We start from the raw sequence: 19,150 nt of genomic DNA, 5'->3' as shown, positions 1-19,150 counted from the left end.
TATGATTATGGCGAAATATAAAGAGGACCAATTCCAGAGCTCTGGAAGTCACAGAGACTTATAGCAACTGAGAAATGATATGTATATATCTACTATTAATTTTTCCTTTTTTTCTTTCTTTTTTTTCTTTTCTTTTCTTCTCCCCTTATCTTCTCTTCTTCTTCTTTGGTTTTTCATACACGTTATGTTGGTATTTGGGTTGTGGTATCTAAAAAAATACTTTTTTTATTCTAAAGGGGAAAAAGACTACTGGCTGTATTAAGAAAGATACAAGTTGCTTGTAAAATGCACAATAAAAACAGTGTTAAAAAAAGAAAAAAAAGAAATAGCTTTCAGAGATACTCACAGGAACACCTAAGCAAGCGAGAGTCCAAAAGTGGCAGGCTAAAAAACAGAACTCTCATACTGAATGAGAGAAATCCCTCCTGTGCACACTGAAGACTGGGTGACCTGGAAGGCACTGAATAGACTGTGCTCTGGCACTACGAGATGCAGAGCCAACCTTAAGAAATGGGGCCACAAAGAAGAGTCCACAACATGCGAGTGTGGAGAAGAGCAAACCACAAACCACCGATTACAATGAAGCCTGAGCCCTGCCACATGCACAATGGAAAAAAAACCTCAAGGCACTCAAAGTGGCCAGCTACTGGTCAAAGGACATTTAGTATAATGGCAAGTTTTTTATTTTGTTTGTGTTTTCAAATACATTACAACTGTACTGTCAGTTTGTTTCCAACATGGTAAATAAATAAACTGCCATATAATCCAGTTCACAGCAGATATTCTGGATTTAGAAACTGTATTATATGCCAGTGTAGAGGAGCCAGAATGCCTCACCCCACAATTTCCTTAAAATCACAGGTGTAATATGAGCTTATGCCTGGGTTTGGGATGAACAGGATTCGAGCGAATATAATATGGTACTAGCTGTGCCCGGCCACGCGTTGCTGTGGCGAAGTATGGTGGTATGGGAAATAAAGTATTGAGGAATTGGTGGTAGTTAAGGTAAAGGGTCAAGGATTTTCCCTAACATTAAGTCCAGTCGTGTCTGACTCTGGGGGTTGGTGCTCATCTCCATTTCTAAGCTGAAGAGCCAGCGTTTTCCGTAGACTCCTCCAAGGTCATGTGGCCGGCATGACTGCATGGAGCGCCGTTACCTTCTTGCCGGAGCAGTACCTATTCATCTACTCTCATTTGCATGTTTTCGAACTTCTGGGTTGGCAGAAGCTGGGGCTTTAGATAATCTGTGGAAGAGGCCTAAGTGAAGCCTAACTCTGCCTGTCCCCTGGGCTTAGTCGGTTGCTAGGAGACCAAGTGGGTGGAGCTTAGCCTTCTAACTGGCAGCAATTGGATAAAAAACAATTATTTCTCTCCCTCTAATTAGGACTTTATTTTTCTTTTCTTTTTGTTGTATCAACCTAGAGCCATGGATGATGGGTTGTCAAATTTCGATGTTGGGGGGCCTGTAGTTTTGTTGTTTTGTCCGCTGCCCTGATGCCATCACTCTTTTATATATATAGATTGCTCAATATTTGTAAGCATTCTTAAGAAGAGGTTGCTGCTTCATATTTTATGTCCATTTCCCCTCTTGAAGCAAAGTACCTTGTTATTCGTCCTTGTCCTCTATCCTTCTTCTTGTCATCAGAAATATGGCAGACAGTGTTATAAAGACATCTCCTCAAACAGCTGTGCACCCGCCTTTTAGTTTCCTCTGGGAATCCCTCGGCACACCAAGAGTACTCCTGTGCTTTGGTGGCCAGGCAGGAGGATCACCAAAGCCCAATGCAATCACTCCATGAGAAGCTACATATATACATGGAGAGATGTGCAGAAGGGAAGGCATCACCTATTTCGGAGACTGCTCAGTTCCGCTCATTTGTCTTTGAGTGCTACTGATTCAGGGACTTTGTGAGGGATAATTCTCCGGGGCATAAGATCAAGTGAAGCAATTTAGAATAAATTTTGCTCGCTTCATACTTTTGCATTAAACTTTGAACCTCTGAAGCTTGGCAATACTGGAGTCACTGGCGATGGAAACTCAAGGGAATTCACATTTATTTATATCTACTGCCGTCTGCCAAGTCTAACCTGATGAGGGCAGGGAGGATGGAGATGGGAGAGAGAAAACAACCCTCTCCTTATGTTTCTCTTGGTCATGCTAAAACTTTCTAGAGTATAGGCACATACTAAAAGAAGCATCCTTTGTTCAAGATGAATGATACATAATGATAGCCATTTAGACTAAGGGTTTTTCTGAGTTTTGAAAAGTCTGGGCTTGAATCTTTGCGTATTTAGACATATTTATGATTCTTTAAAACGGTTGGAGACTCATTTTACCATGATAGGCTTCAGCTTATAAGAAAGGGAATTCCACTTAAATACTGGAAGGAACCCTATTACTGGAATAACTGTTTTACAGAGGAATAGACTCCCTTAGAGTTTGGTGGACTGTCTTTAAACAAAGATTTTAACAAGGTTATCCAAAATTCTGAACCTATTTTAGGGAAAATATTCAGCCCCTTGGATGACTCTACTTCTATTTACGAATTTGTTACTCATAATGTGCACCTTGCTTATCCACTATTGCAACCTCATTGTTTTTAATTTGATGTTTTAATTCTGTGTTGTGTTTTTTCGCCTATTGTGTATATTTTATTATTGGTTTCTGTTGTTGTCCTTTGATGTTTCATATTTTATCATTGCTTATATTTTGATTTTGCTGTAAGCCGCCCCGAGTCCCCTTCAGGGGAGATGGAGGCGGGATATAAATAAACTTATTATTATTATTATTATTATTATTATTATTATTATTATTATTATTATTATTATTGCTGAAGTCCATAATAAAATCTGGAGCAGGTTCCCTACTCTAAAGACATTGCAGTCTACAGCTGTAACTGCAATGAGGACATCTCTTAGGATTAGGAATCCTAACCATTAGGAGAGCTTTGAAAGTCATTTTCTTCAAAATTATTCATTCACACAATGTTACCGTGCATGCTATCAAACTATCCTAATGGGTTGCTTGCTCTGGTCTTTTTTTTGTATTTCTTTATTTGAGAGGACATATTTCTTTGGCTTAGTAGGAGCACCATAAAACATGGAGAAAACTTTTTTAAAAACTGATTACTTCAGTAAAGTAACTTTTCTACACTCACTACATTAATTTGAAATGAATATGTTTACATCTTTATACTCTAAAATAACCTGTCATGGGTATCTCATTGCTTCCAAGCTCTGAGCTTTGGTTTGTCCCGAATGAGCTTTATTTTAAAGACACACAAGCATAAAAACAACAAAGAAGAGGGACAGAATTAACAATTAAATGTTATTTATGAAATGCACAATGAGTACACCCACTAAGTGTCCCCTTAAATCTAAATTAAATCTATATTAAATACATTTTCCATTGTCACTCTGAACTGGCCTCGCTGGATCCACATTCATCCAAATTTCATGCTTCTCCTTTGAACTAGTCTTATCTAAAATGCCCTTTCTTTGCGGGTTCTTTTAACATTTTGGCACGCAGCTGATTTTAAGAATTTTGAAGAAAAGTGGCACCCCACAGATATGGAAATATATTTTATTCTTTTCTATTAAGTCCTCTCATTCTCTCAACTGACAGACTTAGAGAAGACAACTGCAAAAAACCATTTTGCAGTAGGGTGAGATGAGGTCAGACCAATGTTATGACTATGGGATTAACTGGCCCCAGTTCAAGATTTCTTGAATGCAAGGAGGAAGACATGAGAAGGGATAAAGAACTGAACTGAAATCTAAGTTCATATAGTAATTTGGTGATGGTAAAGTGCACCGGGTGAGAGTCAGAGTGGTGTAGTGGTTTGAATGCTTGACAAAGACTTCAAAAGACGAGGGTTCAAATCCCAACTCAACCAGAAAGACCAGCTGCATGACTTTGGGAAAGTTATATTACCAGTTGTTCTCTCAACTGGACTAGTTGTTCTATCAACCAAAGGCAATTGTAAACTACTTCTGGATAAAGGAAGCCATGGATACACAGGTGGCTAAATGGAAGCATGTGAGGAAAGCAATTCCCATGAGAACTGGGAATTTTTTTGTTCTCATATTTATGAAATTAAACAGAGCTTTAAATTACACAGTGGACACTAGCATGGCAAGCAAGTGACCCCAAAGGGAATCAGTTTTCAAGAAAGCAAATGTAAAGGCAGCAGGAGGGTTTTTTTAAATGTCAGGAGCGACTTGTGAAACTGCAAGTTGCTTCTGGTGTGAAAGAATTGGCTGTCTTCAAGAATGTTGACCAGGGGATGCCAGGATATTTTATCATCCTGTGGGAGGCTTCTCTCATGTCCCTGCACGGGAGCTGGAGCTGACAGACGGGATAACACCCTAGTCCTTGGATTCAAACTGCTGACCTTTCAGTCAGCAAGCCTGCCAGCACAAGGGTTTAACCCATTGCACCACCAGGGGCTCCAGCAGGAGGGTGAGGAGAGATAAAGACAATAATTTTTCTTGTGCTCACTTTCTAATATCTCTATCAGCAAATATGAGATCCAGCACTTCTCAGAGAGTCAATTAAAAATGAATTCGAAAACTTCCAACAGATATCCCACTTCCATGTTGAGAAATCTACTATAATCAAGTCTTTCAGGGTGCTGGGGACCATTTACCAGGACTGAGAACTCCGTGTCTGGACTTTCCTTAAGGTATTGTGATTTTTTTGGCCCCACTTCTTTGTCCCAGATCAAAAGGTTGTCTAGAAGGGCCCTTAGACTGCCTGGAACATCTTCCCAAATTCAGTGCAGTGAGATCATCTCCTCTTCATCTACACATAACTAGGGTTTGTAGTGCACAGAGAGCAGAGATTAATAAGGCATAGTCCGATGTGTAACCATGCACATTTCAACTTGTCTTAGCAAATTCCCTTTCTGTCTTTAAGTGGTAATTCTGTTGTATGCCTGTCAAGACTCCCATGAACAGCCCAAGATCAAAGATATCCAAATCATTTTGATTGGAGATTTTCTCCTGTTTTGATATTCCTCCTCCTGCTTCTTTTCCCCTTCTCCTCCAACTCCTCCTACTTTTCTCCCCTCCTTATTTGCCTTCTCTCCCCCTCCTTATTAGCTATGATAAGGCTATGTATCTGAACTTTGAAACTATGACCAGGATATAATTATGGCCATTGGCCTGAATCCCACTGTTACACCCATGGACAGCAGACTACTGAATCAATGGGTACTTAATATGTAAGTTACATTAAGTCAGTTGACCCATTCTACTTGTGGCAACTATTTCCCCCCAATAATCCACATGACAACATTCAAAGAGTTAAGCAAAAGCTACAGTGGGCATATTCTCTCCCACCATTGTTATATATTTTGGCACTTACAATTGAAGCAGATTTCTTTGATCCATCTGCCCTTCTGGTGAAAGTACCTCCATCTGTAGTTGGCACCTGAAGAAACAGAGAAAATTTAAACTTCCAGTGATTGTTTACTTCCTTTTGCTCTTTTTTTCTTGGCCAAGGAATAAAACATTGACGTTATCTGGATCTGGATCTATTACACCTCCAACCAAATTTTCTTAATCTCCAGTGCTACCATGTGGTGATGAGTCATGACTTGCACATTTTAAGCTTTTTTTTTTTTGCATTATCTTTAAAAGGCAAGCCATACTACTCCTTTGCCTGGAAGGCAGAACAACTTTTTTATTATTAAAATTATTTTTTTTCTAACACAACTTGGAGCTTTCTCTTTATCCTGGAGATACAATTAAAAATACAAACTTGAGCAAAGGAACAGATGGACACCAGTTGTTTTTCTGCTATTGCGTTATTTAGTTACACCTGCCAAATGAATTCTACTTCCAAACAGTATTTGAGTTTAAAACTCTGAAATTCTTGCCAGATACATGTACAGACTCTGCTTAGGGACTTGAGAGGAGTTCAGGAAGTTTGAGATGTGAGAGGTTACAGGAAACTAAGAGCATCTAGGAAATATCCTATTGACGGACACACTCTCTCTCTTTGAATACAATGAGGATAAAATAGATAATATGAAAAGTACAGATGTCTTGGGGTTTTTTTTCTTTTTAAGGAGTGGCAAGTGTGGTAGGGAGAAATTGTTAGTATCTGGACTACATCTTGTATTTTTGTCTAACAATAGCTTACAGGATTTCTAATAGTTTGTCATTATCCACAGTAATGGGAGGCATCAATGTGTAGACTGAAGACTGACATTTCCTAATTGTGAGAATGTGACTTCTCACTCCCATGTATAAATTAATAGCAGTAGTGATTTCATACCAGAGATCTTATACTAAACAGGGACAACCCCAGCACTCTTTGAGGTTCAGTGTATTAGGCAAAAATGCTAGTAGTTGAAAAAGTATCTCATTTCAGTGGGTAAACACTACTGTATTGAAAACCATACGAGCATTAAGAAGTACTGGTCTTTATGCTTAAACCCAAGCAGATCTAAGTAGCCCGAAGGCATGAAAAAGAGGACAGCCAAATAAAGGACCTTGAAGAGCCCCCAAGGATTGGTTACATTTTAACAGAGTGGTAGTCTGACATCCAGTGTCCAAAAGACATCTTGGAAATTGTTGTACCAAAACTATATTGCTGGGAATCTAAACCAAATTAAAAAACAAATCCTTAAGGACAATTAACCAATAGAACCTGTGCCCAACAATCCCTTTGCTGTTCCTTTCCCTCTCCAAATGGACACATACAAATTTGCATTTTAATGACCTCCAACAAATAACCCAATGATGGGCAACCTTTTGCACTTGGTGTGTCAAAATTCACCAAAAAACCTAGCATGACTTGGGTGGTGTGTCACTTTGAGAAAAAAAAACATAATTTCACAATATATATGGTTTAAATAACAGAAATATATAATTGTAATATATAACTGTATTCAATAAATCAAAAACTATTTACTACAATTATTTCCATGTACAACAATGTCAGAACCCTGCTACTAGAGCCTGGATGTGGCTCTGAGTTTCAGGCCCGCAAAAGATGGTGTTTCTGGAGGAGAGGATGTCGGCGATGGAGACCACCCTGGCAGTGATGTCGAGGGCGATGGAGCGCCTGGCGGTTTTGGCGGAGCCGGAGCGAGGAAGGGAACTCCGGGCTAGCTCAATGTGGGACGTGAGCATGGGAAGCAGCCAGGGCTTTGCAGACCTCCCAGCACCGAAGGGAAGGGAAATGCGAAAGGAGCCCGGTGCCCGGCCCAAGATCCAAACGAGCCTGACGCGGGTGGAGGAGAGTGACGACGAAGGGGAAAAGCCTCCGAGAATCCCGGCTACGCTCCCAACTGAGACCCTGGTGCCCCTGGCGAATGCCGGGCGTGGCACAGGACAAAGGGAAGCAGCAGCGGGGCCCACTGGCCCGCAAGGGGGCTTGCGACGGGCGGAGAATTGGGGATTGCCACCACAGGGACCCCTACCGAGACGAGAGGAACTAAGGATCGAGTTTGGGGGAGAGTCCTCTGAACTGGATTTTTTCCTGACCACGGTGAGGGGCTATATGGAGGACAATGCCCACACTTTTAGAACGGAATCCAGCCGGGTACGGGCCATTGGTGCAGTGTTGAAGAGGGGAGCGGCCAGCTGGTACGTTCAACTACACGCGCGGCGCGACCCATGTCTGGGGTCACTCCGACGCTTTATGGGGGCCCTGGAGACCCGTTTCCGAGATCCACTGGAGCAGATCCGGGCGAGGGAGGAGTTGAAGACCGTCTCCCAGGGGCAGAGGTCGGTATCCGAGTATGCGGAGGACTTCCAATGCCTCGCTGAAAAGGTGCCGGAATGGTCTGCAGTGACAAAGATAGAACTCTTCAAAGAGGGGCTCAGGCGGGAGATCCTCTCCTGGGCGGTGCATCGTGATGAGCCTGACACACTGCGCGGATGGATTCAGCTGGCGGGGCGCATCGAGACATCGCTGGCCCAGGCGAGGAGGCACCGAGGAGGGCTACAGCAGCGGCCGCAGATGAAAGAGGGGAGCCGGAAGGAGGGATCAACCCCAGCCGGGAGGAGAACGGAGCCGACAGGGAACGTGAGCACCAGCAGGAGGGGCTGCTTCGTGTGCGGCCGTTTGGGCCACAGGGCTGCCGAGTGCTGGCAGAGAAAAGGGGAAGGCGGAGGCCCGCCCAAACCAAGAGCCGTGGCAGGGAAACGCGCCGAGGAAGAACCACCGATGAGGCACCACTCGGGGGGGTTGGTAAGTCAGGACAAAGCCATGATAGTGGTCCCCATTCAGCTGGAAAGTGGCAGCAAACAAGCAACCTGCAAAGCATTTGTGGATTGTGGATGTTCCAGGAACATCATCTCCCCTGAATTAGCCGAGGGATTGGGATGCGAAAGAACGAACCTAGAATCCCCAATAGCTTTTTCGCAGTTGGACGGATCCACAGCATCGGGATCATTAGCTAAGTACAGTGCCGAAGATGTAAAGTGTAAGATAGGGAGTTGGGAAGGAAAGGTGTCATTTGTGATATCACAAATAGCCAGCTATAATGTTATACTAGGCATGCCATGGCTGGGGCAGGCCAACCCGCAAATCAACTGGGAGGATAAGAGCATGATCTTCAGGATGAAGTTGGAAGAAGGGAGCCAGGAAGTGGAAAGGGAGCCGGGGAAAAGGGGGGAGGAAGACTCTATCAGGATAGCAGAACTGGCAGATAAATTACCCCCAGAGTATCGGGATTTTGTGGACGTATTTGATGAGAAGGAAGCAGACAGTTTCCCACCGAAGCGGAGAGTTGAAGTGAAGATAGAGCTAGTCCCAGGAGCAGAGCTTCCTAAGGCAAAAATATACCCAATGTCGGCTAGGGAAAAGGAGGAACTGAGAAAATACATTGATAAAAACCTAGCGAGGGGTTTCATAGAGCCTTCAAATTCCCCTCTAGGGGCGCCTGTGTTGTTCAGGCGCAAAAAGGACCAAACGCTGAGGCTCTGCATTGACTACAGGGGCCTGAATGCAATCAGTTCTGGAAATAAATACCCCCTACCTTTAGTGAAGGACTTGATCGCCCAGTTATCGGAGGGACAGATATTCACTAAATTGGACTTAATTGAAGCGTACCATAAATTGCAGATTAAACCAGAGGACAGGTGGAAGACGGCCTTCTCCTGTGCATTCGGATTATTCAATTATCGTGTGCTCCCTTTCGGTTTGTGCGGCGGAGGCGCCGCGTTCATGCAATTAATCAACGAAGTGTTGCATCCATTGTTGTACAAGGGAGTCTTTGTTTTTTTAGATGACATATTGTTAGTATCTCGGACTAAGGAGCAACACATAGAACTAGTCAGGGAAGTCCTGCAAAAGTTGAGAGAAGCAAAACTGTATGCGAAGCTTGCCAAGTGCGAGTTCAATAAAGACCAGATAGACTTTCTGGGGTATAGGATTTCCTCCCAGGGAGTGGCGATGGACCCTGCGAAGGTAGAAGACGTGAGGGGGTGGGAAGCCCCCAAAACACGGAAGCAGCTGCAATCCTTCCTAGGGTTCGCAAACTTCTATAGAACATTTATCAAGGACTTTGCGCGCCTCACTTTGCCATTAACGGATTTGTTAAAGACTAAAGGTAGGGGAGAAACAGCCAAAGTGAAGGCCCCAGGGGCCAAACTGACCTGGACAATAGAATGCCAGGAAGCTTTCGAAGCCCTTAAAAAGCGTTTTACTGAGGAGCCTGTCCTACAGCACCCTGATATGTCTAAAGCCTTTGTATTACATTGCGATGCGTCAGACCGGGCATATGGGGCAGTTCTGCTACAGAAAGACGAGGGGGGGAACCTGAAGCCATGTGGCTATCTGTCAAAAAAGTTTAGCGATACAGAAAAAAACTGGCCGATTTGGGAGAGAGAAGCCTTAGCGATTCTAAAAGCACTAGAGTGCTGGAGACACTTTCTGGAAGGAAGTGGAACACCGTTTGAGGTGTGGACTGACCATAGAAATTTACAGTATCTAAGATCCCCTCGTAAACTATCAGCGAAGCAAATCAGATGGGCCCAATATTTCAGCCGTTTTGATTTCAGACTCAGATTCTTCCAGGGGAAACATAATATACTCGCTGACGCTCTCTCTCGGATGCCTCAGCACGGGGGAGGAATTCAGGAATCTGAAGGGAGTATTTTTCTTGATAAGCAATGGGGCCTGGCAGTACTAACTCGAGCACAAGCGGCCAAAGAAAACAAACGTACTGCCATTTCCACGGGGGGAGGAGAAATATGGGAGGAAGAGTTGAAGCGAGCGTATGGAATGGACAAATGGTTACAAACAAACAAAGAAAAGGGAGAATTGTGTGGGGATTTGGTGTTTGTAAATAAGAAATTGTATATTCCTGAATGTTTAAGACGAGAAATGTTAAGGAAGTACCATGATAACAAGGGTGCGGGTCATCTAGGCCCCACCAGGACTATTAAACTGTTGGCCAAACAATGCTGGTGGCCCGGAATGAGGAAAGACGCCAGGGGATACGTCACGCAGTGTGAATTATGTGCAGAGGGAAAAACACCACCGGGGAAGCCCCAGGGGCTATTGCAGAAGGTGGTGGAGCCCATGAGGCCATGGGAATGCGTAGCCATGGATTTTGTAGGCGAACTACCCCCCAGCAGAGGCCACAGATACATTTGGACAATATTGGACCTATTCTCAAAACAGGCACACTTTGTGGCTCTGCCAAAACTTCCTTCAGCTGAAAAACTTGCTGATTTGTATGTGAAGCATGTATATCGCCTACATGGGTGTCCCGACAAGATAATTAGTGACCGGGGAGTCCAATTTACTGCAAAATTTTGGGGAAAATTCTTACAGCTGTTAGGAGCAGAAAGGAACCTGAGCTCGGCCTTTCATCCCGCGACCAACGGGGGGGTCGAACGTACCCAACAGACACTGTGCCAATTCTTAAGGATGTACACCAATTATAGACAGGATGATTGGGCGGACCTTCTTCCGTTTGCTGAGATGGCTTTTAACGGGGCCGTACATTCGGCCACAGGTCGTGCCCCATTCGAAATAGTATACGGACAGGAGGTGGCACCTTTCCCCAGGCTACCCGAGTGGAAGGAAGGGGAGGGCCAGACCGACGAGGAATGGCCGGCCAAAATCAAGCAAGGGTGGCAAACCGTGGTAGAGGCATTGCGGGAAACACAAAAGAAGTACAAGCTCTTTGCGGATCGTAGGCGCCGAGAGGGGGACAAATTGGGCGAAGGAGATCTGGTTTGGCTGAGCACAAAAAACCTGAAATTGGGGTTCCCATCCAAGAAATTGGCTCCACGCTATATAGGGCCATTCAGGGTAGCAAAAAGAATAAACGAAGTGACCTATGAGCTGAGGCTACCAAAGGACCTAGGAAAGGTACACCCGGTATTCCATTGCAGCCTGTTAAAAAAGTATAAAGGAACTCTGGACAGCGGAGAACAATAGTTGTGTTTAATCTTTTCCTTCCAGGACGAAGGGGAGGAGGACGCCATGTCAGAACCCTGCTACTAGAGCCTGGATGTGGCTCTGAGTTTCAGGGTCACTGACATTGATAAGACACCTGCGTCCCAGGACTCGGAGGAGAAACGGCTGATGGACTTGGCGGGGAATTTGCGCGGGGTTTTACTGAGCGGGAAGAGACTGTTCAAATGAGGGGGAGGGTATATAAAGGAGGGTTGGCCGGAGCCTCCCATTCTTGGCTTTTCTGATGTTCATGTTTCCTACAGTAAAAGTTCCTGGTGATACCACAGAGAGTCTCGTGTGTTCATTCAGGAGCGGCTGTGGTGAGCTGACACAACAACCTATGGTACCTCTTGCAATTTCCACGCTGATTTCTCTCTATTGTAGTTTCAATGTAGTCATGAATAATGAATAATATAATAATAATATAATAGTAAATGTAAAGGTAAAGGTTTCCCCTGACGTTAAGTCCAGTCATGTCTGACTCTGGGCGTTGGTGCTCATCTCAATTTCTAAGCCGAAGAGCCGGCATTGTCCGTAGACACCTCCAAGGTCATGTGGCCGGCATGACTGCATGGAACGACGTTACCTTCCCGCCGGAGTGGTACCTATGGATCTACTCACATTGGCATGTTTTCGAACTGCTAGGTTGGCAGAAACTGGAGCTAACAGCAGGCACTCAAGCCGCTCCTGGGATTTGAACCTGGGACCTTTCGGTCTGCAAGTTCAGTAGCTCAGTGCTTTAACACCGCCACCGGTGCTCCCACAATATAATAGTAATAATATAATAATATACTACAATAATAATAGAATAATAATAGAATGATTATATATATATGTAATGTGCATAGTTCCCATGGAGTAAACAACAAAACCACTGGATCAGATCACACCAAATCTGGCCACAAAAGACATTAGTCATCCAATCAATCTGCATGCAGCAGCATGTCAGCAAAAATGGCTAGGCGTGTCAGTGCTGACACGTGTGTCATAGGTTGGCCATCACTGAAATAACCAAACATTTAATATCCCCCCTTTCTATAATTCCTCCCCATTGGCCATGGTGAGGCTAATGGGAAGTGAAGTCCAACATATCTGTAGGAATGAATGGTACCATACCCCTTCCTTTAGAAAATAGAACACTCATTCATTAATTTCTGCTATTTAGATTCATTGGACAATTTCAATGGTCTAGAAATCTCAGGCCATTCCATGGAGTCAGATCTCCCTCTCTTTTCCAATCCTTGATGCAGCAGTTGCTTTAAGCCCCATCTATACTGACACTATAATGTAGTGATTCCCAAAGTGGGCACTACCGCCCCCTGGTGGGCGCTGCAGTGATCCAGGGGGGTGGTGATGGCCACAGGTGCATTTGCCATATTGTTGTCGTCTCACTCGTTCAGTCGTTTTCGACTCGTTGTGACCTCATGGACCAGTCCACGCCAGAGCTCCCTGTCGGCCGTCACCGCCCCCAGTTCCTTCAAGGTCGAGCCAGTCACTTCAATGATATCGTCCATCCATCTCACCCTTGGTCGGCCTCTCTTCCTTTTTCCTTCCATTTCTCCCAGCATCATGATCTTCTCCAAGCTTTCCTGTCTTCTCATGACATGGCCAAAATACTTCATCTTTGCCTCTACTATCCTTCCCTCCAGTGAGCAGCCGGGCATTATTTCCTGGAGGATGGACTGGTTGGATCTTCTTGCGGTCCAAGGCACTCTCAGGATTTTCCTCCAGCACCAAAGTTCAAAAGCATCTATCTTCCTTCGCTCAGCCTTCCTTATGGTCCCGCTCTCACAGCCATAGCTTACTATGAGGAATACCATTGCTTCCACTATGCGGACCTTCATTGCCAGTGTGCATTAATACATATATCTTTCTGTTTAATTGCTATTAATTTTTTTTTTAAAAAAAAAATAATTTCCAGAGGGTGCTGAGTAATATTTTTTTTCTGGAAATGGGGCGGTAGGCCAAATAAGTTTGGGAAACACTGCTATAATGCAACTTTGAAATGGCTTGAAATGATGGTGGTCACAAAATGTACACCATCAAAGCATGCTGTAGTATCGAAAACAGTGCATCAAAAACATCATAGGAAAGTCTGACTGTAGCATATGACAATAAATCTCAGATCCAGGGCAAAAATGGCTTCTCAATATAGAGAGCACATTGTAGACACCCACCCCTCCTAAAGTGCATTATAGACTGAAGAACGAGGGCTGCTGAAAAGTGCCCCAAAATCATGGTTCCCTTGGAGAGGTAATTTATTACTTCTGCTCCTCCCTTCACTTTCCCTTTTTTCACCTGCTATTCTTCCAGAGCGTTGATACACATATCTCCCAGAAATGGTGAAAAGAATCCAAAGAGTGATTTGAAGCCAGGTTTGGTGGCAAATGTAATCACCCACCCAGCCTCAGACCAGTTTCAGACGTTTCAATCTAATTGCATGTTCAGTGAAACCAATTCCTCCCAAATTGGTTCCAATCTGCATTATAGTGTTCGTGTAGATGTGTTCTCAGAATGTCTCGCAGCCATGCCTCAGTCAATGTATGTGGCTAACACACTGTTTTCGCTAGGATCAAACACTCCCACTGCTTGTAGGATGATCATTAGGTACGCCCAATTTCCTAGGACACATGCTTCCCAACCAGGGCTCCCTCTCCATATTAAAATATCCAGAGAGGCTCATGTGGCACCTATATTTGACATAAGGCCCAAAACTTGCCATGTTATTAAAATCTCTGGATTATTTTAAGCCCCCATGAAAACTTGTTATTTACTCTTTGCAAATAAGGTTTTATCTGTTTTTCATTTTGACCTTTTGGTTGAAATGACTCACTTTCGTGCTGATATTTACATATTTTAACCTCCCCAGAGGTACCTTTTTATTGATTTGTTTTTGTTAGAGCTGTGAATAATCTCCATTTTCGACTGAGCACTTTGGATCTGGACTCAAATCTGAACTGAGACACAGGAATCTATGTTAGTCATCTCAGATTGGTTTCAGCCATTGCTGTTGCCAGCTGTTCATTGCCTCCTAAGAATCTGTGGCAATGCCAGCTCTCCAGTACAAGTCACAATTTTTCTCCTTCTACCAAGTTAGTGGGAGATATGAATGTTGAGGAGGGTGATCTGAAAATTAGTGTTAAATTGTGGTCTATAAATAGATTACCATGTGATCCCTGTGCTTGTGTGGCCTCTGGGCAACTGCTCAGTTTGCTCATACATGAAGATGATGCTGTTGACTGTACCCATCTCGAGTCCTTGTGGGAAGAAAGGTGGAGTATAAATAAAGTAAATAATAATAATAACTGCAAAGACTCTGGCAGTAAAGGTGGTCCCAGTGGTGATCGGCATACTGGGTGCAGTACCTAAAGACGCTGGCCAGCATTTGAAAACAATTGGCGCTGACAAAATTACCATCTTATATTATTCATTATTCATGACTACATTGAAACTAGAATAGAGAGAAATCAGGGTGGAAACTGCAACAATCAGCATAGTGATCTTGTTTGCTGTGTATTAATCTTTTTGTGTATATAATAATAATAATAATAATAATAATAATAATAATAATAATAATAGAATCATAGATTTGGAAAAGACCTCATTGGCCATCTAGTCCAACCCTCTGCCAAGAAGCAGGAAAATCACATTCAAAGCACTCCTGACAGATGGTCATCCAGCCTCTGCTTAAAAGCCTCCAAATAAGAAGCCTCCACCACACTCTGGGGCAGAGAGTTCCACTGCTGAACAGCTCTCTCTCACAGTGAGGAAGTTCTTCCTAATGTTCAGATGGAATCTCCGTTGTTCCGTGTCCTAGTCTCCAGGGCAACAGCAAGCTTGCCTCCTCCTCTGTAGGACTTCTCCTCACATATTTATACATGGTTGTATAATAATAATAATAATAATAATAATAATAATAATAATAATAATAATAATAACAGTTACATTGACGAAAAACAACAGGAAAAACTCAGCCGCTATCAGGACCTCAAGACTGAACTTCAAAGACTCTAGCAGAAACCAGTACAGGTGGTCCCGGTGGTGATGGGCACATTGGGTGCCGTGCCAAAAGATCTCAGCCGGCATTTGGAAACAATAGACATTGACAAAATCACGATCTGCCAACTGCAAAAGGCCACCCTACTTGGATCTGCACACATCATCTGAAAATACATCGCACAGTCCGAGACACTTGGGAAGTGTTCGACTTGTGATTTTGTGATACGAAATCCAGCATGTCTATCTTGTTTGCTGTGTCATAACAACAACAACAACAACAACAACAACAACAACAACAACAACAATACCCATCTGGTAATGGGAAAAATATGCTTGCTTTAATCCCCACTACTCCAAGTCCTATCCTTAAGTCAGTTTGGCTCAACGTCCTAAACCATCCATCCACCAAACAATTCTTCTCCTTGGCCTTATTATTCTATACAAGCATAAGGATCAAGTAAAGAGGGAGTCCATCTGCCTCTGTGTGTAGTAAGAACAAAATTCCAGGTCACACTGATGCTGAGTTTTATGTCTTGATAGAGTTAAACTCACAGTGAGGAGGAGGAGGAAGAAGAAGAGGAAGAAGTAAAACTGTTTGCTAAAGATAAGTAAGCTCAACTAACAGAAAAATAGAAAGGGAAGTAAATATAGCACTTTCTGTATCAAAATTGTGAAGCAAATGAGCAATAGAATAGTGTTTTTTGCTCCACAATAAACATGAAGAACAAAGACAACATCAACAGATAAGTGTTTACTACTTTGCCAAAGAGAAATGTGAAAAATACTGTGTACTTAACAAGTGAGAACTAAGGCAGGGGACATAAAGATAAAACCTATGAACTAAAATTAAAGGTAGATATGTGCATACAGAGCAGAACAGACAGAAAAACTCATATTTGTATAAAGAACCTAAGAAAACTAGGGCTAAATTAATAGACAAAGGATACATTCAACTATGACATCAATAATAAAGGAATACAAAAATAAAACGTGAATGCTAAAATAAAAATACTGTTAACAAAACAAGGACTATCATAATGCAGAGAAGACCTAGAATAATCTGAAATTTAAGCTTTCTATCTATACTGCATCTTTGTAATAGCTGATACATCAGAACTATATATACTATGGTAGAAAAAGAAAGTTTGGTGAGGGGTGTGGACTAGAACTATCCTAGCAGATGACAAATCCCAGGATCTCACAAGATGTTAAAATGCAATCAAAATGTTATAATTGAATAGTGTAACAGAGCAGGAGAAAATGTGTTATATCACTTAAAACATTTCATGCAATTCCTCCCCATGAATGCTATGAGTAGAAATAGCTGGTAAGATATTCTAGCCTCAGGTTGGAAGCTAGAACGATCAGATAGCAAACCACATGTGGCGACAGCATCCTGCTTTTCCGTTTTTAGTCATATAGAAGACACACAATCTAACTGTTCCTTGTTTATTTTTTATGTTAGAATCAATGGATTGGTCCGAATTAGATTCCAATAGAGAATTGAATCACATCAAAGTGATCTGATCTGGTGGTTGTTGTGTTCCTTCGAGTTTTTTTTACTAATGACAACTCCAACATAAAATTTTCTTTTCAATATTTGTTCAGAGAATATTTGTGTTTTGTCACGCGCTAGGCCTATAACTATTGTCTTTTGTATAGGACGTATACTTTATGCCCAACGGGAAGCCAGGGCACCTAAAGAGAGGTTCTTGAGGATTTCCCTGAAAAGGATGGCCTTTGAGTCTTTAATGAAATAACAAAGTCTTTATTGATGAATAAATAATAAATCTTCAAGGAGTCAAATAACACTTCAAGGTTTCCTTAATAAACTGTTGTCTTTTCAATTGTGCCCCCAGGGGATGGGCAATTGGCTTTGGATAACTGTACTTTCTCTGTAAGAAGAAAATCCCCTTATAACCTCTCCCAGGCTGTCTATCAAATGGGCCTAGCTGATGTGGGACCTACTTCCGATTCCAAATGCATCTGGGCATCGAGTAGACCTACCAACCAAGGCTTGCAGATGTTTTAGCCGGGGTTCCGTGGATCTGTGATGCTGTTCTCTCTCCCAGGTTCCTTTGGAAACTTTAGGGCTGTTTCCCTCAGGAGCTGTGAGGCTGAGAGGCTTTAAGCTCTCAGCCAGAGCTTTTGGGACCTTTTCCCCTGGAATTTCTGTTTCTGTTTTCTCAGATGTTCTATATCCCCGGATGTTATTGAGATATGAAGCTTTTCTATGGGACGGGCTGGTCTACGTCCTATAGCTTAGCTTCCTTAAGTGAGACTGACTTAAAAATGGCTCCTTCCCTCCCAGAGCCCTGAACAAGGGGCGGAACCAAACTTAATGATGATTGACAGGCAGCCTGTCCTATGACTGCAAACATTAGCAGAAAGAAAATAAAGTTGGAGCTTCTGTTACAGCTGTACCAGCACAATTTGCCTTCACCATCTTCTCAGGCTGAGGGAATGTGACTTGCACATGGTCACCCAGTGAGTTTCTGTGATCAAGTGGCTATTTGAACAGGGTATAGGATTACAGCATGTGCTGGATGGGGTTACGCTTCCTCTGAAGGCACAGGTTTGCAGCTTGGGAGTGATCCTGGGCTCATTGCTGAGCCTGGAACAGGGGAGCATTTGCAAAATTGAAACTTGTGCACCAGTTGCACCCGTACCTTGGGAAGCCTGACTTGACCATGGTGGTCGACACTCTTGTTACATCCCGAATAGACTACTGCAACGCACTCTAAGTGGGGCTGCCTTTGAAGACTGTTCAGAAGCTTCAAATAGTTCGGCAGCCAAGTTCCTTACTGGAACAGTGTATAGGGAGCATACAACCATCCTGTTGTGTCAGCTCCACTGGCTGCCTGCCTGCTATTGCACACGCATCAAGGTGCTGGCTTTAGCCTATAAAGCCCTAAATGGTTCCATCCCAGCTTACCTATCTGAATGCATCTCCCTTTATGAACCAGTTAAAGTATTAAGATTGGCCGGGGAGGTCCTGCTGTCAGTCCCGACACCTTCACAGGCGCGACTGGTGGGGACGAAAGATGGGGCCTTCTCAGTGGTGGCCCCTCAGCTGTGGAATTCCCTCCTGAGCAAGATCTGATTGGCCCCCTCCTTCCTGGCATTCAGAAAACAGCTTATAGTCTGGCTGTGTAAGCAGGGATTCGATGAATGATTGCAATATGTAAGTAGTTATAGGAAACCACAGGATCGATGCAATGTTTTGAAATGCCTTCATGTTAAATGTTTTAATGTTTTATGGTGTGTCGAATGATTTATATAGTTTTAATTAGCTTATTTATGGTTATACGTATTGATATGTAATGTTTTCTTTCATATGGTTGTGAGGCATTGAATCTTTGCCATTTACTATGTTGTTAAACTGCTTTGTGTCCCCTTTGGGGTTGAGAAAAGTGGTATATAAATGAAATAAATAAATAAATAAATAATCCTGGTCTCCAGAGTCGTAGTCCAACACTCAAAACATTACTGTTGGCTCTTTAATCTAATCAGGACTTGGTCCCAATTGGTTTAAACCAGTTTAAGATTTGAGCTGTGGCTGTTGTACAGCCTTAATTGATTCTTTTGTGTATTCATTTTAGAGTGACTTTAAACATTTCAGCAAGACAAAATAAAATAACATTAGTAGTACAGCAAGATTACCACTCATGTGTACAGAGGAAATCATGAGGTTGTCATGGAGGATGTTGGAAGAAAGAAGCC

The 19,150-nt window shown here is 43.0% G+C and overlaps 1 protein-coding gene and 1 long non-coding RNA gene across 5 annotated transcripts in view; one reads left to right on the top strand and one right to left on the bottom strand.

Annotated features, from left to right (window-relative positions):
• Positions 1-19,150, bottom strand: part of LOC134293414 (uncharacterized) — a 478,005-nt gene that overhangs the window by 169,363 nt on the left and 289,492 nt on the right. For all 4 annotated transcript variants that reach the window (XR_010000388.1, XR_010000387.1, XR_010000385.1 and 1 more), the window contains one exon: positions 5,369-5,434. This is a non-coding gene — a long non-coding RNA (uncharacterized LOC134293414). The remainder of the gene's footprint in view (positions 1-5,368; positions 5,435-19,150) is intronic.
• Positions 6,995-11,714, top strand: LOC134293488 (uncharacterized). The gene is made up of 2 exons (XM_062961162.1): positions 6,995-8,206; positions 11,435-11,714. The coding sequence occupies exons 1-2, from the start codon at positions 7,004-7,006 to the stop codon at positions 11,474-11,476; spliced, it is 1,245 nt and encodes a 414-aa protein (XP_062817232.1). The 5' UTR covers positions 6,995-7,003; the 3' UTR covers positions 11,477-11,714.

This window comes from Anolis carolinensis, unplaced genomic scaffold, assembly GCF_035594765.1.
Source record: "Anolis carolinensis isolate JA03-04 unplaced genomic scaffold, rAnoCar3.1.pri scaffold_8, whole genome shotgun sequence".
Taxonomy (NCBI): Eukaryota; Metazoa; Chordata; class Lepidosauria; order Squamata; family Dactyloidae; genus Anolis; species Anolis carolinensis.
Note: the sequence above shows the minus strand (reverse complement) of the source record. Positions and strands in the feature narration are given on the sequence as shown.